The sequence below is a fragment of the Misgurnus anguillicaudatus genome, chromosome 1 (genome assembly GCF_027580225.2).
Source record: "Misgurnus anguillicaudatus chromosome 1, ASM2758022v2, whole genome shotgun sequence".
NCBI classification, from domain to species: Eukaryota; Metazoa; Chordata; class Actinopteri; order Cypriniformes; family Cobitidae; genus Misgurnus; species Misgurnus anguillicaudatus.
In genome coordinates, this window is record NC_073337.2 from 20,431,823 (window position 1) to 20,457,081 (window position 25,259).

Below are 25,259 nucleotides of genomic sequence, written 5' to 3' on the forward strand. Positions count from 1 at the left end.
ACACAAATGCTGAAACATCGCAAAACACTGTATTTATGTCGTTTATTTCTTTTCAACAATATTGAACAGGATACGTAACCTCTATCAAGTACAATGCAGTAAACAAACTTGGCGTTTGAGTTGAGAAACCGCAAACAAGCAACATCCAGTTGACTAAAGGATTGTCTTTGTACATCATTATGCAGATTTAACAGAGAACTTGCTGTGTAAATGATTGCGTCCACGTTCTGAGGTCTATAATTTCTACATTGAAAACACTAGAAAATAGTCCTGGTTTCACAGACAAGGCTTAAGGTAAGTCCTAGACTAAACATGTTTGGGCTGTCTCACTTAAAAATATCTTGCACCGACAGATTAAAATTTGCATTTGCATTGATTTGTCTTAAGATGCACACTAGTAATTTTTTTAAGGCATGTTCATAAAAGATGCTTAAACATCTTAATTTAATAATAAGACCTAGTCCTGGCTTTAGATAAGCCTAGTCTGTGAAACCAGGCCAAATTATTGTAAAAACAATCTGTTGCACTTAAATTTGTAAAATTTAATCAACTCGAAGTTATTTTAACTTTACTTTTTATGATATATAGCAACTCCTCACTACACTGTAAACATTGCACTTAAATGTTTAAGTTGTTAAAGTAATTTAAACTTTTTTGACTAGTTAACGGAAAACACCACCACTTTTCAATATTTTACTATGTTCCCATCTCAACCCAGACGAATCAATACATACCTCTCTTCATTCAATACGTGCACCCAATCGTTATACCGGGCATCGTGAATGTGTTAGCACCCAGCCCAGCCCCATTCATTCCCCAGGATCCAAACAGGGATCAACCCAGGAGCCACCAAACATTTCCATGTTTTCCCTATTTAAAGACTGTTACATGATTAAGTATGGTGGCACACAATAAAACATGGCGATTTTTAAAAGTTAGAACTATACTGTATTGCGGAAGAGGACTTCAGGACCTCGACCTAAATAGAGAAAACATGGAAGTGTTTGGTAGCTTCAAAATTCATCCCTGCCTGGATCCCAAGGAATGAATGGGGCCAAGCCAAATGCCAACACATTCACGACACGCAGTACAAAAATTAAGAAAACGCATTGAAAAAAGAGAGGTATGTATCAATTCGTCCAAGCCGAGGCAAGAACACAGCAAAACATTGAAAAGCGGTGGTGTTTTCCTTTAAAACTTAAAATAAAGTTGTAATAATTAAGCCCATTCAACTTTTATTATTTTATACCAATTCCTCACTAGTCAAGAAAGTTCAAATTACTTGCTAATTTAAGTGGTTTAAACTTAAAAATTTAAGTGAAACAAGGAATTTTATAGTGTAGTCAAGAACGTTTAAATAAATTGTAGTTTCAAATTCATTAAACTTACGTGCAACAAAGAATTTTTACAAAGAAAAAAATTTAAAAACTGAAATTCACATGGATGACATTTGGCAGTACATAAAGCCACATGATCTGGCCACGAGGTGGTTAAGGATAAAACAAATGTGTGTATCCCTCATTTATGACACAAAGGCCTTCCACTGGTTCTCCTGATACACAAATGTGGAGGACATTTTGGTGATAAGCACATCCTATAAGAGGACCAGGAACTCAAAGCATTTATTTGGCTTTTGTAAAGATTAGATATAATCAAAAGTTAAACAAAAATGCACTTGACAGTAATGTAAATAGTATAAAACGTTGCCGTACAAGCATGCACAATAAAACTTACACCTTTTCAGCACAATCTGAATTGCATTAACATTTCATATTCCAGTCTGCGTTAAAAAGTCAGCCTTGATATACTGACCTTATAAATTCATAAAACCTTCAAATACAAGCTCCAGCTTTTTGGTCAAAAATTTCAGGACACAACAATGAAACCGTGTATACAGTTTTGGTATAATTGTATGAATCTCTACAGGAAACTGGACACAGACATACGCCAAGAAGATAACGGACTTGTGCCACCGATAGACATTTTACCTTCATAAATACAACCACTTAAGTACCTCGGTTCTCTTCCTTCTACAATAAAAATATATCATATAGCATCTTCAGTAGTTACAAATGGACTACAGAAAAAATTGCCTCAAGTATAAATGGACCAATTGGTCTCATGGCAGTCATCAGTTTGCAAATGGAAATGGTGATTTTGACTTGCTGCGATGATGTGCCTAAATGTGCCGAAACTTTAAACGCATCAATGTGATCGCAGCATCGGTTCGGGAGGAAAAAAGGCTAGCTCCTCTGTTTTTGCTGGTCTGCTTAAACACGGATACAAACAGGCAGCTTTAAGTAACCCTGATACTCCCTCGAGTGCAACTGGTGTGTTTTGGGGGACTGAATTCATTTGAGGTCCTGCTCTCAAACTTGTAATGCGTTTAATACTCTTCTCCATCTCTCACTGTGGTCATTGTGTCATAAAAGATCAGAGAAGGGGTGCTGTGGGGTACGTTTGGGGTAACAGATTTGTCAGGTATTTGGTCACTATTTCCCATCCTGGTTCCGACCTCTCCGTTAGTAAAGACGTTTCTCGTAACTATAAAAATAGAGGAGAAAGATATTAAAGAAGTATTGAGGAAATCAAAGTACTGGCGCCCTCTGGTGACTTACGAGTGAAGTCCATGTACGCCTCCCTCGACCTGTGCAGACATTGTCCTCTTCTCAAACTTCAACTCTCCGGAATACATCATGGAGCTATGAAGGATTTATAAACACATAGTATTAACATTTTATTTTCAACTTTTTAGAGATTTTCAACCTTTTTCAGACCAAGGACCCCTTAATGGATAGAGAGGAGGAGTAGGGACCCCTATGTAAATTATAATTTAAGACTGGATATACATATATTTTTATAAAGGGTTTTCATTACAAAGATAATAAAACATCACTTTAGGCATACACAGTCATATTGTTAACATAATAGATGACATTTTAAATGTACTGAATAGTTTTTAATGGGGGACCTTTACTTTAATCAAGTTTTATTTTTATTATTAGTCTATTGATGCCTTTTATAAGCCTAACTTCAAACAATATTTGGAAAAACCCCTTTAATACCATCATGGACCTCCAAGGGGCCTCAGACCCCTTCTTGAAGATCTGTGCTTTAAAGAGACAATCCACTTTTTTTGAAAATATACTCATTTTCCAGCTACCCTAGAGTTAAACATTCGATTTTTACCATTTTTGGAAGCCATTCAGCTGATCTCCGTGTCTGGCGCTAGCACTTTTAGCATAGCTTGGCACAGTCCATTGGGTCTGATTGGACCATTGGCATCGTGCTAAAAAATAACCAAAGAGTTTTAATGTTTTTTTCCTATCCAAAACTTGACTCTTCTGTAGTTACATTGTGTACTTAGATCGAAGGAAAATTAAAATTTGCACCTCCTGCAGCCATGTTACATCAGCAAAGTCCTTGATTATTACGCCAGAATAAGAGTATAGTTCCTAGCCATATCTGCCTAGAAAATCGTAACTTTTAATTTTCTTTCGGTCTTAGTACACGATGTAACTACAAAAGAGTCAAGTTTTAAATAGGAAAAATATCAAAACTCTTTGGTCTAATCAGATTCAATGGATTATGCCAAGCTATGCTAAAAGTTGTACCGCCAAACCCGGAGATCAGCTGAATGGATTCCAAACCTGTAAAAATCAAATGTTTAACTCTAGGGGAGCTGGAAAATGAGCATATTTTCAAAAAAGTGGAGTGTCCCTTTAAAACTATCCAATATTGAACTCACCGTAAAACCGAGAGGCTTTTTGCGCCGATGTCCTGGCATCCATGCTGAATCCCAGCAATGAGATATGGCACAAACTTATGGATGGAGCCTTTGTCCTGCACTGAACCGGACACTCCCTGAGCCACCTTCACCTTGTCACCCTCGCTGCCACACAGCCAATCAGAAAACAGAGTCAGGTCCAATGCTAAACTCTAGTTATTGTAGATGCATTGACAGCTAAAACTTACTATTTGTGACCCTATCTGTGAAATCCAGTCTTAAATCTATTATACACTTTAATGAGATTAGCATCCAAATTTGATTTCAATCTTTAAAATTACCTTACTCAGGCAATATTAAAGATATCAAAGTTAAAGGAACATGCAGACTTTTGGGGAATTTAGCTTATTTACCATATGCCCAAGAGTTAGAGAAGTGCATACATACCAGTTTCATCTCCGTGCGTGCCGTAACTCTGTCTGACACACCCACCGCCAGCCTAACCCAGCAAAAAGACGAAGTAAATGGCTCTAGCTAGCATACTGCTTCCAATAAGTGACAAAATAACACCAAAAATTTCCTATTTATATATGTTATGATTTGTATAGTAACAGCGTGTCCAAATAACAAGGTCATATGAGACACAGCCATCTTTTAACCGTATACATATTGGGCACTATATTCTCAAAGGTGAAGCACTGCTACTTGGGCGGAGTGATTAGCGCAACACTATGCTAGCTGGAGCCATTTACTTTCAGCATTTGTGCTAAACTAGGCTAGCGGTGGGTGCGTCAACAGAGTTACGGGACGCACGGAGATGAAACTTATCTAACTCTGGGGATACGGTGAGTAAGCTGAAGTCCCAAAAAGTCTGGGTGTTCTTTTAACACAAGAAATCACAAAAAATTACTTTAGCTGGGAGACACACACAGTCTCATTTTACATATACAGTATATAAACACACCTGAAGTAGCGTTTCTGGCTGCTGGTGTTCTTCTCCATAGCATCCAGAGAGCCCATACCTCTGTATTTCTTCAGTCGAACCCCATCAGAGAAGAAATACTCGCCTGGAGCTTCTGTGGTGGCGGCCAGCAGAGAGCCCATCATCACTGCAGACACAACATACTTGTGGTCACGGTGGATCCATTTCAGATTTCCAGTAAATGGAGTTAATAAAATATTTTACATATTATGGGTGTGGTTTGCTCATGGCGACACTACTTAACATTGTAAAGGTGCTTGATAATTTTTGTATTGTGAAATGCTCAATTTAAATAATAAAAAAAGGTCAACTGGTGCTGTAGTTTTCCTTTACTTTTTTATGTGTAACATGTGTGTATTATGTAAAATAAAGCAGCAAGCACCTGTAGATGCACCCAAGGAGAGAGCCTTCACCACGTGACCAACCGTCTGGATGCCTCCATCTGCGATGACTGGAACCCCAAATCTGCGAGCGTATTCTGCCACCTTGTACACAGAGGTGCCCTGAGGCCTTCCACATGCCATGACTACAATAGAAAGACACGTTTTTATTGCACTTTTATCTATAAAAGTTACTTTACAAACAATGTCTGTACTAGAGGTCTTCTTGGGTCCAAAAAACGTACCCGACCTGAAATGACCCGAATCACTTTTTACATGAACCTGACGTGAATAAATCTTTTTTGTTTTTAAAGAAAGGCCCGACCCAAGTCAAACCTGACCTCAAAGAAAAGGCTGCAAATGTCCTTTGTAGCCATTAGTTACCCAGTAATTGCTCAATACAGTAATATAGTACAGAAATGTTTATGGTAAAGACATAATTTAAAAGAAACTACTGTTCAATTCTAACCTTCCTGTGTAATGCAGATGGAACCACACCCCATTCCCACTCGCAATGCGTCCACACCTGCGTCGATCAAGTTCTTAGCCTGAGCAGCTGTAACCACTTCAAAGAGAGAAGAAGATATAAGACTGAATAAGATACAAAAACTTTAATTAAATGATCACCGTCGTATTTTAATCTGACTTACCGTTTCCACCCACGACCTGCAGCTCTGGGTACTTCTGCTTGATGTAATGGATCATGTCAATCTGGTATACAGAGTTGCCTTGTGATGAATCCTGTTAACAAACAAACCCTTATATTAACTCAATAGAACAAACAGCACATCAATTAAAGGGATAGTTGACCCAAAAATTTAAATTCTGCAATAATTTTCTCATCTTCGTGTTGTTCTAAATCTGTATCAATTCATTTTTTCTCAAAAAAAGATATTTTGATAAATGATGGTAAGCACACAGTTGATTGTAACCATTGACTTCCATAGTAGGAAAAACAAATATGATGGAATTAAATGGGTACCATGAACTGTATTTGTTTTTTCTACCATGAAAGTCAATGGTTACAATCAGCTGTGTGCTTAAATATCTTCATTTGTATTCATTAAAAAAAAAGTCATTCATACAGGTTAAGAACAACATGAGGATGAGAAAATGTTGACAGAATTTTGGGTGAACTGTCCCTTTAATTGAAAAAAATTAACTAAGTTCAAACATGTGCATGTATGTAGCAATGAACATTTGTCACAAACGCAAACCATTCAACATCATAAAAATATAAAGCTGCTTTCTGTAACTTTTGCATCTCTATCGCATCTCTGTTTGAAACACAAAATTGCAGGTTACTGTGAATTTATAGTAGAGGTCATCACCGATCCACTTAAATCCGATAACCTGATGTTCGACCAAAAGTTTATGTGCGATTCGGAAACGAGTAGGGTATAATATTAGCAACATCTGATCTCATGTAATTTAAAAATGTGTTTTTGCTGAATGGACCTCAGAAGCAGTGTTGGGAGTAACGCATTACACGTAACACGCATTACGTAATAATATTACTTTTCTGAAGTAACGAGTAAAGTAACGCATTACTTTATAAATGTACATATTAATATTTAAGTTACTTTTTAAAAAAAGTAATATGAGTTACTTTTCAGTTTAAATAATTTAATTTAAAAATAAAATAATGTGCTGAATTAAACTGAACATATTAACTTGGAATTACGCACTCTGTGCGCCTGAGCGGGGAACAGTTTGAGTCAAAAAAAAGAAGATGGCAGGCCATAGCTTGACATTTTTGCGATCATAAAAAACACCTGCAAGGCCTGAAAGAGATCAAGCCTCAGCCAAGTAAGAAAAAGTAAAGCAAAAGTAACTTAAAGTAACGCAAGCATTACTTTCCATGAAAAGTAACTAAGTAACGCAATTAGTTACTTTTTGGGGGGAGTAACTTAATATTGTAATGCATTACTTTTTAAACTTTTCACAACACTGCTCAAAAGACCCAAACTATCTTGCGTGTGTGCATCGAGTCATTTTCCAACCACTCATCTGTTTGCAAAGAGTGCCTGCGAGATCGTGTGGCTGGCAGTAGAAACATTTTCGTTGAGACAGACTTTAAATTGTATTTTTTATTTAGAAAATAACCGGGCCAAATTGTATGGGGGCCAACAGGGTTTCTTTCTGTCTGGTGCGTGCAGGGCTGCAGACTGCACACACGTCAGTGCAGTTTACATTCAGGTCCAGTCGGGATAAAAATTGCCACCGAGTCGGACTCGGGTTGGGTCTTTCTTTAAAAAAATCATAATGTATGCATGTCGGGATCGGGTAAAAAGTGATTCAGGTTATTTCGAATCAGGTACATTTCTTTGGACCCGTGTAGACCTTGAACTTATAGTCAAACGATGCCAAACATTATTATAAGCTTACCAATGCAAATCTGAGTAAGAACACCAATTTATGTACCGTATATATACCCCAACATTGGAAAAACATTTTAACACCATTCATTAAATATTTGGAATAATTTGTCACAAAATTAAGTGCACTCGGTCAATGAATTAGTTCAGAAATTATTGAATGAGTGACAAAAATGCAATAATTATGTAGGCCCATGTATTTATGTAACTGTGGTACTGTGAAGATAGATAGAAATTAACCTGCTTTTAATCAAACACATCTAACCTATCGTGTTGGCGCCCTCTACTGTTTCCCACTGCTTTTTCACTTTCCCCTGTGATTTTGTCTAAATCGCAAATATAAGACAACCCCAGCCTAATTTTAGCACAAAAACCTCGTCTTATATTCGAGTATATATACGGGACTTGCCCAATTACATACTTTTGCTTACGGTTGCAGTGTATCTTATTTTTTACCAAAAATGCTTTTTGGTTACTTCACAAATGCAACTATAGTTAAACCAATCATAGGATAAGTTAAACACACCGGTATTATGAAAAACATCCTTACTTTCTAATTCAACCCCATAACCTGCTTCTATTTTGTCGATTTAACTGAATGGTTCTGTCAGGACCTACCAGGACTACTACATCGACCCCTGCCTGCACGAGCAGGTCCAGACGGTACTTGTCATCGTCACGGGTTCCTATGGCGGCGCCACACAGCAGCTGTTTGCGTGTATCTTTGGAAGCCAACGGATAGTCCCTGTTCTTCTTCAGATCCGTGCGGGCGATTATAGCCACCAGCTCATCTTTATCATTCACGATGGGCAGTTTACCTGTTCAAGCAAGACGTAACTGGATGTTAATACCGCATAGTTTTTATTGTGAAAGCGAAAAGACAGTGATAACACACTTGATGTAGTGCTTCTGTGGGTGATCTTACCTTTTTTACTGCGTTGCAGGATATCATTGGCCTCCTTCAGTGTGACACCGGCTGGAGCAACTACCAGATCTTCTCTTTTAGTCATGGCCTGAAAAACACAGCACAAAATGTTTCAAGTTATCGGACTAAATCGGTTAAACTAATCATTCATTGATTGTCCTCATTTAATAAATGCATGAGAAATTACCTCTCCCAAAGGTTTGTTGTTATCTTTCTCAGACAAGAAGTCGATGTCTCGTGATGTGACGATGCCGACCAGTTTGCTGCCCATCTTGCCAGTCTCAGTTATGGGGATCCCAGAGAATCCGTGTCTTAGTTTTGCTTCAAGTACGTCACTTACGGTGTGCCGGGGAGTAAGCACCACTGGATCAGTGATGAAACCCTGTTCAAATCTCTACACACATACACGCAAACACCTTAACATCAAATATGATACAGACAGAAGATATAAACCTCAGATTAAAGTTTGTAAAAGATGTCGTAGTCTTACCTTGACCTTGCGTGCTTCGTTGGCCTGAAACTCTGGGGTGCAGTTATGGTGAATAATTCCAATCCCTCCCATGAGCTGAATTAGGGAATAAAACATTTAAATAAATAATTGACAGATGTTCTGACCAATCACAAAAGGAGTAGAGGAGAAAGCCTACTTACTGCCATGGCAATGGCCATTGAGGATTCAGTGACGGTATCCATGGGAGAGGAGATAAGCGGGGTCTTTAGTGTGATCTTTTTGGTCAATGCTGAAGTCAAGTCCTACATATAAAAAAAGTAAGGCAAAAAATAAACATCTCGTCAGTTCCATGTTTAGCCACACAGGGCAGAACAAAGAACGAATACGGGTGATTCTCGCAAAATTAGGGGCTGTCCACACAGAGACGCGTATCACTGTATACATATACATTTGTTATCGTATTGGCGTTTCATCCACACGGATCCGGCATTTTGGGAGACTGAATCTGCTATTTTTTGAAACCGGGTCCTAAAGTGGATAGATCTGAAACCGACACCCTTGCGGTTTCGTCTGTACAGCCAATCCGTATATTTTGTGAAGCGAAAACGTCATCACATCACGTGTCGGAAGCGTCACACGTAACAGCAACAACAATAACGGCGACTACGTGATTGTGTTCGTGCTACAGAAGCTACTGAAGCCTACTAGCTTTATTACAGCAAAATCTATTGCTTCTATGCAATTGTGGTGACCAACAAGCGATAATGGACAACACCATACGTTGGATATGCGCATGCTCAAAGTCTTCTTCTCCGTGTATAGTGGATATCTGTGGCAGAATTACAGCGCCCCATACTGGTCTGGCATATATACTACACCGCTTTCAGTTGGTTTCAGTGGTTTCGTGTTTACGGATTATTTTTTTAGAGCAAGGAAAAAAATGATCGGATAGGGAATGCACCGGCTTCGTGTGGACATAGCCTTAAGGGGATCGCACACCGGCCGCGCAGCTCAACGTGTCCATGACTGGATTTGGGTTGTTTGACATGGAAATTTATAATAAAAAAATCTAAAAAATAAAAAGCTTCAGTGCATGTTATATACTATAAACATTTACAGTAAAGAAACATGTGGTATTTGGTGATCATTGGTAAATGTACAGACAATAATAAGGAATATAAATGTGTCCAAGAAAAATTCTCATCCTCCGCAACAATTTTCAATCATTGTTAAACCCTCAAGGAACTAACTTTTAAAAAAAAATTGTTGGATGGGACATAATTGACTGTGACACTCAAGATTTTGTTTGTGATAGTACCTAGACAACTTTCTTAGTTCTCATTACCGAAACACAAGTTAGCAAATGCATATATTTAATGTAAAATCATGTTGCGGTAATGATAATTTTTAATAATGATAATGATTAAATAATTCTATAGTAAATATTTTTTATATCCGCTAAAAGTAATGGTTATAGTAAGTTCAGACCTTAAGTTTATAATGTGCAAAAAAAAAATTTTTAATCTGATGTTGGAAACCTTTTAAGTCTGGATTTCGTGAGAATCACCCATCGCAAGTTATTAAAAACAAGAAAGGTTAAATCATATAATCAACATCATATCATTTTATCACCAGGTCCAAACATTAGTGCCGAAGGATGGGGGTGGATAAAGAAAATGTGACAATGAAGGCTGTGACCTTCATTTATTCACCAGAGCTGAGAAATATTCCTTGTACGCAGATAAGCTCATAAACATTCCCATAACAACCTTCATGTCTGTACCACAAACCCAAGTTCCCAAAATACTTTCGCATTGACACAGGTGGGAGAAAAATGGCCTCATGGGTGTATAGACACCATAGTGGGAAAATTCCCAAACTCACAGTTCAGTCAAAGCTGGTTTTATGAGCAATGGTTCAAAACGAAAGACACAAGACATTAAAGCTGCCAAACCCTCCAATATGAGGTTTCGGTTTCAATCTTGGTAATACTATATTGTCTTTCATTTAAAGCATCTTTAAAGTGCTACAGGGCAATAAAGAAAAGGAAAAAACTAAATAAAAGTGCGAAATGTGCAATTTTTTTCCTCACATAACTATGGGAACATACTGATTTAGGGCTCAGTCACACCAAAAGCGCCTTAAACGCTTGCAAACGCAAGGCGCGACGCACTGCCTCTTTTAAAAAAGAGCAGTGCAGCGCGGCTTTTCATATTGCTAAGCAACCACCGAGTCAGCTGTCTTGTCAATCAAATATTGAAGCGTGAGCGCTCTTTTGCTGTTAACTGTCATATTAGCAGAAACTTTAAAAAGAGGGCGCTTGCTCTGACCTTGTTTGAGGATAAGAGGAGCACAAACACGCAGGAGAGAGTGAGCGAGTGGAGTCTGGTTCTTCAAAGCAACTGTAAACTTCACTCGCCACAACGTAAGGCCCGCCTCTCCCCTCATTCGATTGGACAATGGAAGACGCGAATGACGTCAGGCGCTCCTCCACTCCCAGCGCTCCTTCAAAAACGCGTGCGCGGCAGGCGGCAGAAAACCGCAAGGCGCTCGGCGCGCATAAACAGCGCGCAAACGCGCCCTGCCCATAGAATATCATTCAAAAAAGGCGCCTGCAACTGCCATAAACGCTTTTGGTGTGACTGAGCCCTAAAGCAGTTAAGTTAAAAAACACTAAAGGCAAATCTCATTGGTTCTGGCGTCTCACGTGACAAAACACATATATGGCAACTAGTCATGAGATGACATGAGTGCGAGTAAATTAAATTATGAAACAATTTACATATTCAGGAGAACCATTTCTTTATTTCAAGATGTGCTGAGTATAGGGTAGATAAATAAACCCAGATAGAAGGAACAGGCAAATATCTGAGTGTTTTTAAGTCTCAAAGGTCTGGGCCAGAGTCCAGAGAGGCAGACAATTTAGTTAAAAATAGCAAGCAGGGAAAACGCAGACGGTCATTTAAACATACACTGTCATTATGAAAACAAACTGAACGAGTGAATGAACGCGTGGATGACTGCCAGTGGATTACTCACCACTTCATCTGATGTGAAGTCAATAAAGCCAGGCAAGATCAGAAAATCACTAGGAGACACAGAGAAAAAAAATGACAGTCAGTGATCAACCATCAAATCATAGACAGATCAGTTATACACCATTTACAGCTAAAAGTTGTCCAAATGAACCCACCTAAAAAAATAAGTTTTGATATATTTACAGTAGGAGAAAGTAGCTATTGCTCCAAACATAGCCGTGCTATTTATGGCTTGTTTTCTGGTCCAGGGTCACATATTTTCATAAGGGAATAGTAAATATGGCTAATTATAATATTATAACACAATATTGTATTGCAAAAAAGGCTTCATTGTCTTCAAACCAAAAATATTCAATTTAATTTTGGGATAAAACATAATTTAACCTGATTTTTAGGTTTAATTCCTTGATGCATTTAAAAGATTTTAAGAAGGAACAGATTTACGCAATGCTATGTCTAGGAGAGTCAGACAAACACAGTCAAGCAACATAAAAACCCAATTAGTTGTGGTTTTTGAGGCAAGAACATTGGAAAAAAGAATGAGCTTAAAGTGTGTGCACGTTCTTTAAACAAACCTTCCCCAAACCACTAAAATCTACCAGAATGTGATGTGTAAAGCGCAAAAAAGGAGAGAGAGCAAGGGAGAGAGGGGGAGAGAATTTCTTCGCCTCTCATTTGTGGCGAGTTGTCAAATTGTTGAAAACAAGGGGACTATGTTTGCTGGAACAGGGTGGGGCTCCTCTGTGCCCACATACACCGGTCACACAACCCTAAACATCCACAAGACGAGTGGGAATAAACTGATCTACTAAAACGTTCCTGTGTGTCTCTTCTAAATCAGGCCATGGTGAGAGTACATATGACATTACAGACTGATATACAGATCCCCACCAACCATGTAGATGCAATGCACTTTTAAAGATCACTATAAACTTATTGTAATTTAATAATAAGCAAATGCATGTAACACAGGTGACACACTTGCTTATAAGAGGAGCTTATCTTATCAATGAAATTCTATACCATCTCCTTAAAGGGACACACCACTTTTTATATAAAAAAAAGATATTTTTTCAGATCCCCTAGACAGAGTTAAACATTTGATTTTTACAGTTTTGTAATCCATTCTGCCGATTTCCGGGTCTGGCGGTACCACTTTTAGCATAGCTTAGCATAATCCATTGAATCTGATTAGACCATTTTCGAGTTTCGATATTTTTCCTTTTTAAAACTTGACTCTTCTGTAGTTACATCGTGTACGAAGACCGACGGAAAATTAAAAGTTGTGATTTTCTAAGCAGATATGGCTAGTAACTGGGTGATTCTCACGAAACCATTGAAACACCACGGCACTAATGATTTTAGCTTTAAAATGTGTAATATAGTAACATTAAAAAGCATCAGAATTAACACAGTACTGTGTTCTACCTTGCACAATGTGTGATTTCAACATAAGAATTTATATTGTAAATTTTATCTCATTTTCTGCTGAAATTCTCATTACCGCAATGTGTCCGGCTGTGTTTGAACATGCGTTATGTTGTAATTTAATCAAATTAACACAAAAATATTAAGAAAAAAAATAAATGAATGTTTTGCTAGACTACTTTAGATGAAAGAAAAAATATTTACTGAATATTCATGTATAATAATAATGAAGAAAAATTAGGAAAATGATGTGTCCATGCCTGATGTTCTCATCCTCCGCAACACTTTGAGTTTAAGCACACATACAGAATTTTAACAAAGTTTGATTTTGAGTGACCAAGCACATGGACCAGTTACTTCAAGATGGCTACCAGGTAAGATAATTTTTTTTACAGTTAATTTGAAATATTGTCTTGTCAGAATGCTTACACGACATTTTGATTATCATTACCGCAACTGATGCTTATTAAATGTTAATTTAATTAATAAAAGCATAATACTTTGATTTTAAATGCATGTGCAGAATCTCCAAATTATGTTCTTTCATGTTTGTCATGTCATTTTGAAAATATGTCAGTGTTTATGTTTTCTGACGGTTGCGGTAATGAGATTTTTAGGACTAATTTTTTAAATTATGTTACAAAAAGTGTTAAATGATAAGTAAAAGTTTTTAAATTAATGTTGCCATTTACTACAGACTTTGTTTTTCAATGTCTGGTGGGAAAAAAGTAAATTTATGCAATTTTTACATTTTCATGCTTGGCATTTTTAAAACCAAGTTTTCGTGAGAATCACCCAACTATACTCTCATTATGGCGTAATAATCAAGGACTTTGCTGCTGCTGGCTGCAGGAGGTGCAAAGATATTATGCAGCTCATGAAAATGGTCCCCTTGGTAATTACGCCAGAATGAGAGTATAGTTCCTAGCCATATCCTAGCCAAGATTTTGATAAACGTCTAACCAAAGCGCAAAAATAAATTAAATTATTAAATAAGTCACTGTTGACTTTCTTACATGATGGAATACTATCGATAGACGATAGTATTGTGTATCGACGACCATCAGACATATCGCTAATAGCGGGCTTTCATGACGATAGTTGCCAATAGTTATTATAATCATCATCATAGTTTCACATTAACATGCACATTGCATGCTTTTCCTCGCATTAGGGTTTGTGGGCTTTACTTTGCACGAGAGAGTTTGTAATGCGCACAGATTACTTCTCGCACACATGTGGACTAAATGTGCACATCTTGGAACCTTGCTTGGACCCGAATGCGCGCGACATGGACTCCGTTTAGCACCTAAACTTTTAATACTCTGACATTTCCATGCACTAGAGAGGTTGTTAGACGCGCAAAGGGTTAAAACCAGCAAATTTGTTGTTCCCACTCCCTGGCACGCAGGAAATTTCAGAGCACTGAACTTAATGTCCACCAATCCAGTTACTTGTCATAAATAAGTAAAAAATTTACAAATTTATAATTGGGTAAACTACTGCCCGCCCCTCCAATACTAACGTGTATCGGCAATCTCACAGGCTGATAGGATGATCTCAAAATGAGGAATATTGCCCAACACTACACCTGATCTCTCAAGTTACTCAACATGTAACCAAATTCAAGTTAATTTTGGCTAGAAGTGGGTTCCTTATAACAGGACTATATTGGGTTAGTTAACCTAAATGGTGAAATGACGGCTACTGCTTGCTGGAAATGCCCTACCAACTGAGTTACAGGAACAGCTAATGATGAAGTATTTGCTTAAATATTTTGCTTTGTAGACATAAATGCAGCCGTCACATTTCGAGTATGTGGTCCATACCCGACATGTCACATTTTACACCAAAATAAGTGTAAAGTTGCACATAAATGAGAAACTTAAACACGGCAGACATACGGACCTCATGTGCTCGTGTGTACATAAATCGATTAAACGCATATCAGCATGTGGCATAAAAGCGTGATTTCTATACCTCTGTATCTGCGTACAGAAGAGCTCACATGACGTCAGCGTGAGGACAGTCATGTGGTCTGCACAGCGTCTCCATACAAATTTCATTAAAGATCACACAGTAGACCTTTAACCTTTCAACCTTAGACTTCTAAGACGACACTGTTAGTGATTTACAGCGTCCACAAGTTTGATGTTTCACTACACATGATCGTATGGAAAATTTGTTTATACACATAACATTTAAGTTAATTGTGATTTGTTTTCCCAATGATTGTTTTGGAAACCTGGGCCGTATTCCAGAAAGCAGGTTATGTGACTAACCCGGGTAAGTTTAAGAGTAAGCAAGAGGTATTTGCATTTTCAGCATCAGACCCTCTCAGATCCACTGCGGATGCTAAGCTTAGGTTTCAATGTGACGTCTTTTAATAAAGGACCATGTTACTCACTTGTAAGTCATACCGTCGCCCATAGAGCAAAGCTCTTCGGCTGTGAGCCCATCTTGGGCAGACTCCTGTCCTGATCTGTAACGTGGATGTCCATTACACACATACACACAAGTATCACTACAAGGGCAGGAACCCAATTTCAAGTACTTACTTGTAGGTGAGACCATCTCCGACAGAAAAGAGCTGCTGGGCCGACAAGCCGTCGTCTGGGATATAACCCGTGCCTCCACTTATGAGATAGTCTGCCATACTGGAGATAGAAATACACAAACACAGCCTTGTAAATAACTAACAGATGACTCTGCTTTCCATTACTTTTAATTCTAAAGTCCAACTATCTGCTTTAATATATTGCAAACAGAGTGCTTGCATGGCAGATATTTCTCTTATTTTTCATCCATTCACTCATTTCCAACCATGTTTCTACAGACACACCATGGTACACTTTTTAAATATCTTCAGTCATATTTGTAAAGGAAAATGTTTAGTATTACATGGCCATAATGTTCACCATTCAAATAAAACCGAACTATTATATTACTGTAATAATCACATCATGTTCTGCTATTGGTCTCTTATTACTTTATTGCATTTGGCAGATGATTTGATTCAAACTTGCTGTGCATTCAATTTACACATTTTTTCATCATTATGTGTTATCAAACCCATGACTTCTTGGTTGCAAATACAATGCTCTGCCAGATGAGCTCCACAAACAGTTTATACCTCAATCTTTATATGGCTGTATAACTTGTCAAACCCCCATTGTACTTCCTTTTTTCTTAAAAACAAATTTAGTTATTTTTGTCTTGTAAAAACTAGCATACCTCTGCAAATATATTGTACTCTGTCATGTTGCGAGTAAAATTAACAACATTACATCGTAAAACCGGAACGTTTTGTTGCTAAACACCACAAGTGGACATAAAATGTAAATCCACCATAAAACAACAACAATGCAGTTTCGTGACCTACTAATATAACCTGTGCATGCGATATATTAAAGGGATAGTTCACCGAAAAATGAAAATTGTGTCATCATTTACTCGCTGTCATGTTGCTACAAACCCTGTGTTCTTTGAACACAAAGGAAGATATTCTAAAAAATGTTCATAACCAAACCATTCGTAAGTCCCATTTACTTCTATGTTAGGAAAAAAGAATACTATGGAAGTGAATAGGGCTTACGAATGGACAAACATTCCTCGAAACATCCTCCAGCCCGTTCATCAGAACAAAGAAATTTAAACAGGTTTGTAACAATATGAGGGTGAGCAATGCACGGTAGAGGCGCCAAGCGCGAGTGATTTCAATGTTAAGTCAATGTAAAGACGCGTTAACGTGCGTCTGGAGGTCTCGCGATTCCGCCTCATTTGCGCGTCTAGTATTGAAGAATTGAGCGTTGCTGTGGCAAACGCGCGAGTTGAAATATTTAAACTTTGGCGAAAAACGTGCCGCGTTAACCAATCACGAGCTTGCTCTAGTAGTAACATGATAACAGGAAGCGAGCGGAGTCGCAGAAGCCCCTCCCATGACGCGAATTTCCGCGTGAATGTCTCGATGACTAGAATTTCATGCACGAATGAAGTGAGTAAACTCACCGTGGGTTCACACCAGCCGCGTTTGAGGCGTCAAAATTACGTCTACCGCGCCTAGTTTGCCGCTTGAACAGTTTGAATTTACTCGCTTCATTCACCAAAAAATCTGCTTCATGTGAGGGGCTTCTGCGACTTCGCTCGTTCCAGTAATCACGTCACTTCTAGAGCAAGCTCCTGATTGGTTAACGCTGCGTGTTCAAATTTTTCAACTCGCACGTTTGCCACGGCAACACTAAATTTTTCAAAACTAGACGCGCGAATGAGGCAGAATCGCATCTACCGCGCCGCGCTAAACGCCTCATTCGCGCCGCGAGACCTCCAGATGCGCATCAACGCAATGTTAATTTCTTCACATTAAATTAACATTGAAATCACTCGCGCTTGACGCCTCTACCGCGGTTGGTGTGAACGCAGCATCAAAATGTTCAAGCGGCAAACTAGACGCGGTAGACGCGAATTTGACGCCTCAAATGCGGCTGGTGTGAACCTTTGGTAAATGACAGAATTTTAATTTTTAGGTAACTTATCCCTTTAATAGACGCACAGATGGTGACACAAATGGAGGATTAAAATGACTTAAATCATTGGGTCATTGGCATGTAAATGTGTGTAATGGTGTGTGACACAGAAAAAATTTAGGAAAACCCCTCAATATAAAATTAGCTTGAGAGAAATTGTTTGAAATGTTTCTACATTTGCATAACTGTTACATCAGCTTTTATTTGTATTATTTCTGCATTATAGACACAAGCAAACAAAACAGGCTCGTAGCTGCAATAAGTTACTGTTTTTAGATGTATTACTCTCTCTGTGTTGAGTAATACACATATTACAGATACACACTACATATACACACTACTGGCCCGGTGACCTACATTTAGCAAAACAAATGCAAGGCAGGCAAGCCCTAGCAGTAACGTTACCTTTATGTCGAATATGAACTACACATGCGCATTACATTAACATTAGCATTGTAAACCAACAAATCAACTCGCTTTTAAAACAAGCAACACCTTATTTATTATACGTTTTAAAAGCAGCAACATTTGCTTTCTTAAGCTATAACGAAATATTTCACGAAACAATACCACATCGAGATCGCAAAACAAAAAATCTGTGTGAAAGTTACTTCCCACTGAAATAAACGTTGAATAGAAAAGCGAGCACACTCGCCACGCAGGAAAAATATGGTTGTGACGATCACAACTACACACACATCAATATCCGCCTAAAATCCACGTTTTATCTTTGTTAGAGCTCCTCCTGACACACGCCTCCACAAAAAAACACTTTTTACAATAACTGAAAATAAAAATAAATGCAAACCTGATTCTCTGAACACGAGCACGCGTTGAAGTGAAGCGGATGAGCTGATGCACGTCAGGATGGAAAAACACAACCAATCGCCGTTTAGTCCTTAGAGACTAGCTTACAGGTGATCAGAAATTGGTTAAATATAGCCTACGTCCCTACAGACCCCTAATAGTTTAAAAATATCTCTTTTGTATTGGGGTCTTGTGATGAGTCTCGGTTTATGAAGAGAACGAGGCAGACACAGAGAGCACGCGTCATATCCTCAGTTCTACATCCACGTGGTGACGGCACGGTTAACTCTTTCCTTGCACAGCACACACGAGTAGTGCCTTTACCTGAAACACTTTGGGGCGTTTTCCCGGACAGGGTTTATACTAGTCCCAGACTAAAATGCATGTTGGAGCTGCCCTTATTTAAAAAAACACCTTATTGTCATATTTTAACATATCTGTGCCATTTGTCTCCATGCATACCAGTATTGCCTTTTGTAAGGTTTGCTTGTAAAAAAGGCCTATTCTTGAATTTATCTATACCTTGTCTGGGGAAACTGCCCCTGTATTAATACTGTGTACTGGCTTAGTTCTTCGTGATATAAATGCCACATGAGTTTCAGATGACTTTTGCTTTGTAACATCCCTGCTATCCCTGCTGAAAAAACAGCATACCAGCAAGACCAGCATATGTTGTGTTTTGGTGGACCAGCATTAGCACCAGCTAAACCAGCACCAAACTAGCATTAGCACCAGCATCCCATGCTGGTCATACCAGCAAGACCAGCATATGTTGTGTTTTGGTGCTGGTATGCTGGTGACCACCAGCTAAACCAGCATAGACCAGCATAATTCCCATGCTGGTCCATCCTGGTTTGATTTTTTTTTTTTTTTTTTTTTTTTTACCATCCTGGTTTGATGCTGTTTTTTTTTCAGCAGGGATGAAAACCAATGGTTCCACTACATGTGCCATTATGAAGCATCAGCTGTTTACCAATAAAACCATTACAAAATAACAAAAAGTCTGATTCCAGTAAGATTTAATGGTGTAATTGGCTCCCATCCACATGATCCAACCAATAGAACCCAACACATGACCAACATGTGACCATTACTGTATAGTTTTCATTAACACCAATACAACTCCCATTATAACCATTAAATCCATTAGAATTTCTGTAGAGGTTTCAAATGGTATTTTCAGCAGATTGTAGCCACAAGACCAAGCTGGACTGTTGACACACAACAGCTTGGGTGCATGCTTTGACCCTACCATTCGAAATTCCTCCAGTCCAGTCTTCGATTGTCTACACTCGCAAAAGTGTATAAAGGTTTTCACTGGGACGGTACCTTTTAAACAGGTCCATTTTGGTACCGATATGTACCTTTGAGGTACCGAATGTACGTTTGAGGTAACAGTATGTACCACCGTACCTTTGATGTACCAATATGCACCTTTTAGGTACAAAAGTGTACTTTTTGAAAAGGTACCGCCTCAGTGACAACCTTTGTACCTTTTTGTACCCTTAATTTCAGTTAGTATATTTTTGGTTAAGGTTTCAACTGTAGCCTTAGCTTTCTATTCATGGCTGACAGGAAGTAAATTTTGACATCTTCTGTTGTTGTTGTTGTTTGTCTGTCTCAAGGCTCTAGACCGTTATGTTTAAAAATCCCAGGAGATCATGCAGTTACAGAAATTCTCAAACCAGCCTGTCTGGCACCATCATGCCGCAGTCAAAATCACTGAGATAACTTTTATACTCATATAATGATGAACATTAACTGAAGATCATGCACTATATCTACATGATCTACCAACACAGTCTCACTCCCTACTCGTCAAATGTATGACGCCACATTATTTGTTCTTACATGCCATTAAATTATTGAAGATTTCTTCAAAGACATTCAATAGAAGATGCTTTGAATAATGTAAAATAGATAATTTTGTACATTCAATATAATAGGTGTTTTCATTTCATACCCCTGCGGATGATGTGTTAGATTAGACTAAATTAGATCTGTTTTTGTTTGTTGCTATTTAGCTGAAACCAGTTTTTGCATCTTCTCATTATGTTTGTTTACATGTGTTTAGTTTAGTATAATGACAAGATACAAAAACTGGTTATATTTAGAAGCTTGGATCAAGTGAAACAAGACAATTCACATAAAACCTGTCAAGAACATGCTGGGGTCATATTTGACCTGAATGAAGAATTCGGGAGAGAATTAAGAAATCTTTTACAAATGTAAATGTTTTCAAGAGGTTGTATTGCACTGATATTGTCATACAAAATATCAAAGACAACTATTATGTTAAAGTCATGAAAGTATCTTTACATGAGGTTATATCTAAAGATAGACCACATAGCATTTGTAATTGTTTAGCACCAGTGTTGGATTTAAAAGTCAGTCACAACCAATTACCAGAAGCCAACAGCTAAAGGATGACTGTGCTTCAGAAAATCACAAATCCATTTCATTGACCAACCAAATCAACCATAGCAAATTACTTACAATGAAGATAAACTTTGTTTTTCTTTTGTTTCAAAAACTTTATTTTGCCGAAAGTGCAATACATGCAGTTGCAAATGTACTTTACATTATATAGCCTATAATAGGCCAAAATCAAGTTTAACCTCTTAAATGGCGCAGCCTTTTTTGAGTGGGGGGGGGTGAAAAGGTAATATAACTCACATTTTTTTATCTATGCGCCTAATCTTGGCCTTGTATTAAAGAAGACACAAGGTCTTCACTGAAGTGTCTAGAGCAGTAGCGACTCGTGACTGCTCTTCTGAGAGGTGCAAATTCAAAATAAGTGTTCGGAGTGTCATGTGTGTTGCTCATGTTTTCAAAATATTGGTTTGTTGCATCATGTGAACCATGTGCATCACATGTTTTGTCAAAATAAGTACCTGCCGCACATGGTCAAACCGTTTATGACAAAAGAGACGCTCACGTTCACAAAATACACGCAAGACACTCCCTTAACAGTAAACTCTGATTACACACGAGATTATGCGAGTATCTGGCAAACGCGAGTGTCTCTTTTATCATAAACCCTTTAGACGCGTCTGCAGCAGGCACTTATTTTGACAAGACACGTGATGCATAGGTTCACTCGATGCGCCGAACACATATTTTGAAATTACGAACCACACACGTGACCGGCTACATACATGTTGTCATGAACGTAACGTGCGCCCTCAAAAAAAGAATTAATCGCCCAATTACATTTATTGTAATAAATAAAAATAATGCAATAAAGTATATATTTTATCCATAAAATTATCACAAAAAATTAGATTTGTGTTACACTTTTAGCGTTTTTACCAACAATGGCCACTAGGTGTTAACAGTTTTCTACATACTTGTCACAAATTAATAAATTACTGTCACTGCATTATTATTACTGCTAAAAGGATGTATACATGCAAAGTATTAAACTAAAGTCAGTTAAGGGGTAAAGAGTCATTTCTTCTACTAATTAAAAGCTACCTTTGAAATATTTTTTAGTTCCAATCATTTTTAGACATTGTAAAGTATATCCAGACTCTCAGAAATAAGGTACAAAAGTTGTTCCTTTTTGTCACAGAGACGTTGCCTTTTAAAAAGGTACTAATATGTACTACCATTTAGGTATAGACATCTACCTTTGAGTTACCAGTATGTACCTCTAAGGTCCAGCATGTACCTTTTAGGTAAAAAGTTTACTTTTTGAACTTTAGTACCTTTGTGTACCTTTATTTTTGAGAGTGCATCATTATAGCATTCCATGTTGTTCCTGATATGTCTGGTAAAGTCTGGTATGTTTTGCTTTGGTTTGCATTCCAGTGATAAACATGAGCAAACAACCATAACACAGAGTCCAACTTTCTCCAAATAATTTGGCTACGCTAGATTTATTCCCTCACTAAACCACACCACAAACCTAAAAATCCTTTTAAATGTCCCTTTCCCCTACTAAAAATCCAGCTAAGACCAGCATAAGCTGGTTTTAGCTGGTCTCCAGCTTGGTTTTAGCTGGTTTTGCTGGTGTAGGAAGCTGGTTTTGCTAGTGTAGCAAGCTGGTCTAGCTGTGTTTTGGTCACTTTTTAAGCTGGTCTGGCTGGACTTAGCTGGTCAGGCTGGAAGACCAGCTGGCCTACCAGCATGACCAGCTTTGTCAGGCTGGGAGGACCAGCGTAAACCATCTTAAACCAGCTAAAACCAGCTACCAGCTTATTCTGGTCTTAGCTGGATTTTTCAGTAGGGTCTATTTGAAGACAGAATCAGCAATGTTGCCGATTCATTGATACACCTATCCCATTATTCTTTAGGGGATTTGAATAAGCAGGGGGAGTGAGGGCAACATGTAGGTCTGTGACATTTCTTTAAGTGAAGTGTGTGTATAAAGCCAGAAGGGACAATTACCGGATCTCCATTAGCAGTAGTGCATGTGTGTCTGTGTCATATAAAGCACTAACTTTCCCTACCAGAGAGGAAAAGGGTCACATGCAGTAGTACCTCACCATACAGTATGTGGGTCAGTGGACATGTGGGTCAGGATATCCTCGTGCATCAAGGCTATTTCAGACCAATATTCTGACCCATATGGACCTTGCCAGGTCTTGCATAGCTAAAGGAGACAACCTGATCTTTTGTTCCCAAAATAGTACTGAGCTTATTTAAAAGCCAGCTTTTTGTTGATCCAGCATCTACTTTTAAGCCATTCAATTACGCAATTCTATTTAACCTTGTAGTCTTAAAGATTAGAGATTGGAATGACTAACAACTGCACATTAGTAAGGACTTATCTTCAAAGTTACATTTCAAAGCCAAATAGGAGACGTGAAGGTAAACATAAGAATCATCAAGAGAGGGGTCCACACATATCAAATCTTTGTGACTTTGTGTCCTGTCACTCACCTGTTTGGTAAACCTGCTTGTAAGCGTGTCACGTTGTAGCGCTGGGCTGCAGACTCGTGTCCACGCATATAAGAAACCCCTGGGAAAGCATGGGAGCAAAGAGATTCGCTGCTGTCCAACATCTCATGCTTCACCTCCTGTGCTTGGAAGTCCATATCTGCCCAGTTTGTGGATAAATCCTGCTGAGTATTCATGTCCAGCCTTCTGACAAATAAAAGCTTTGCCTCGTCCCTCAGTGCAAATGCAAATTATCAGCTTTGAATCCTATTCAAAGTAGCACGATCATAGGTTCATGATTCAGGTGCTGAGCCAAACCAGAAGATTGAATTATCTCCATGTAAATCCAGATTGTAAATCTCATTTGTCTGGTATCCAGACTGATGAGGTGAGGAGACAGGTTTGCTTTGACCGAGCTCACAGTCAGGGTGAGTGAGTTCGCAGGAATTGTGGATCCATGCCCTAAACACCTGCTCACATAGAGACCGGGGTGTCGTCGTGGAGATAGTCCCACCTCTGAATCCCTCTGGCCTATGCGCGTTGTAATAGGTGGACTGAGAAATGGTGGACAAATAAACCAGATAAAGGGGAACAGGGAAAGGAACAGCAAGTGACAAGCCTGAGGGAGATATGCACTAGGACACGGAGAAAGAAAAAGGAGATAAAAGGAATGCTCTCTCTCTCTCTCTCTCTCTTTCTCTCTCTCTCTCGCTCTTTGTGGCTTAGCTGTACTTCTGTCAACAGCACATGTCAGTCTTACAAAGAGGATTGGAAAATCAGACCTGGGGAACATTAAGCAAAAAGACACTTTACAGACAGTGTACACCATAGGTCTCCAAGAGGGCACCTGTCCTGCAGATTTTAGTTCCAATCCTACTTCAACACACCTGCTTCAAATTTTTAGGTAGCCCTGAACAACTTGATTAGCAGGTCCAGGTGTGTTTGAGGACAGGTGACCTTCAGGAACAGGGTTGGAGACCCATGGTGTACACAGTACCAGGTGTTAGATGTACAAAAGACATAAGAGGCAATTAAACGTAAATGCTATGAAGGGTAGCTACTGCTAGTTTTCCACATTGTTCATAGTGTGTTGCTATGGGGTTGCTAAGGTATACTTGATGATTGCATTGAGTCAAACGAGTCACTAGTCGTTTCTTAATACGAAGGCTGCAGCCCCCAGAGGTTACATTTCAAGGCTGCATACGTCATCAAAACTCTTATTGTCTTATTTCAGAATATTATCAATTATAAAGTTGACTATGATTTTTAATTAATGTTAATGTTAAATTGTTGTAATATGATTATGACTTGCGAATGTAATGCTCAGTTAACATAAATAAATCAGGCTTGATGACGTATGCAGCCTGATTGAGAAACGGCCAAAGTCTTGTCAATGCGCCACCATGCTTGCAACACCTCCAGGTCTTGCAACACCTACCAGGCTGACTAAAGCAAGACCTGTCAGATACTGCGCATGTGCAAAGTTTAATGGCGTGAAGTACTTGCCAATCTTCTTTACAATTGTTTGAACGGTAACCGGAGGACACTGTAAACACCCTAGACAGCACACGAGTCTCCATTTTAAGATATGAAGTTCACGGTTCATCTGACTCCAGGACATTATAATCTAAAGTTACTAACACGGTTTATATTATGTTGCCATGTCTCTATAAATAAGCTAAATAAGCATGCTTCACAATAACAAGGTCACAGATAGGGTGTCAAAACAATGTATG

General features: G+C 38.5%; 1 protein-coding gene across 3 annotated transcripts; it reads right to left on the reverse strand.

Annotated features, from left to right (window-relative positions):
* Positions 1-28: 28 nt before the first annotated feature.
* Positions 29-23,551, reverse strand: impdh1b (IMP (inosine 5'-monophosphate) dehydrogenase 1b). 3 transcript variants are annotated; one of them, XM_055191386.2, is made up of 16 exons: positions 23,527-23,546; positions 15,868-15,966; positions 15,717-15,791; positions 11,883-11,931; positions 9,044-9,145; positions 8,883-8,957; positions 8,580-8,786; positions 8,393-8,480; positions 8,086-8,285; positions 5,740-5,830; positions 5,559-5,654; positions 5,092-5,235; positions 4,692-4,836; positions 3,749-3,892; positions 2,619-2,702; positions 29-2,544 (listed from the first exon to the last, which is right to left on the reverse strand). In XM_055191386.2, exons 2-16 carry the CDS (start codon positions 15,963-15,965, stop codon positions 2,523-2,525), a joined length of 1,620 nt encoding a protein of 539 aa, XP_055047361.2. In that variant the 5' UTR covers position 15,966; positions 23,527-23,546; the 3' UTR covers positions 29-2,522. The 3 variants fall into 3 exon arrangements, with proteins under 3 accessions (XP_055047361.2, XP_073723951.1, XP_073723946.1); XM_073867850.1 differs by lacking the exon at positions 23,527-23,546 and adding an exon at positions 18,641-18,927; XM_073867845.1 differs by lacking the exon at positions 15,717-15,791 and having other exon boundaries at positions 23,527-23,551.
* Positions 23,552-25,259: the final 1,708 nt, after the last annotated feature.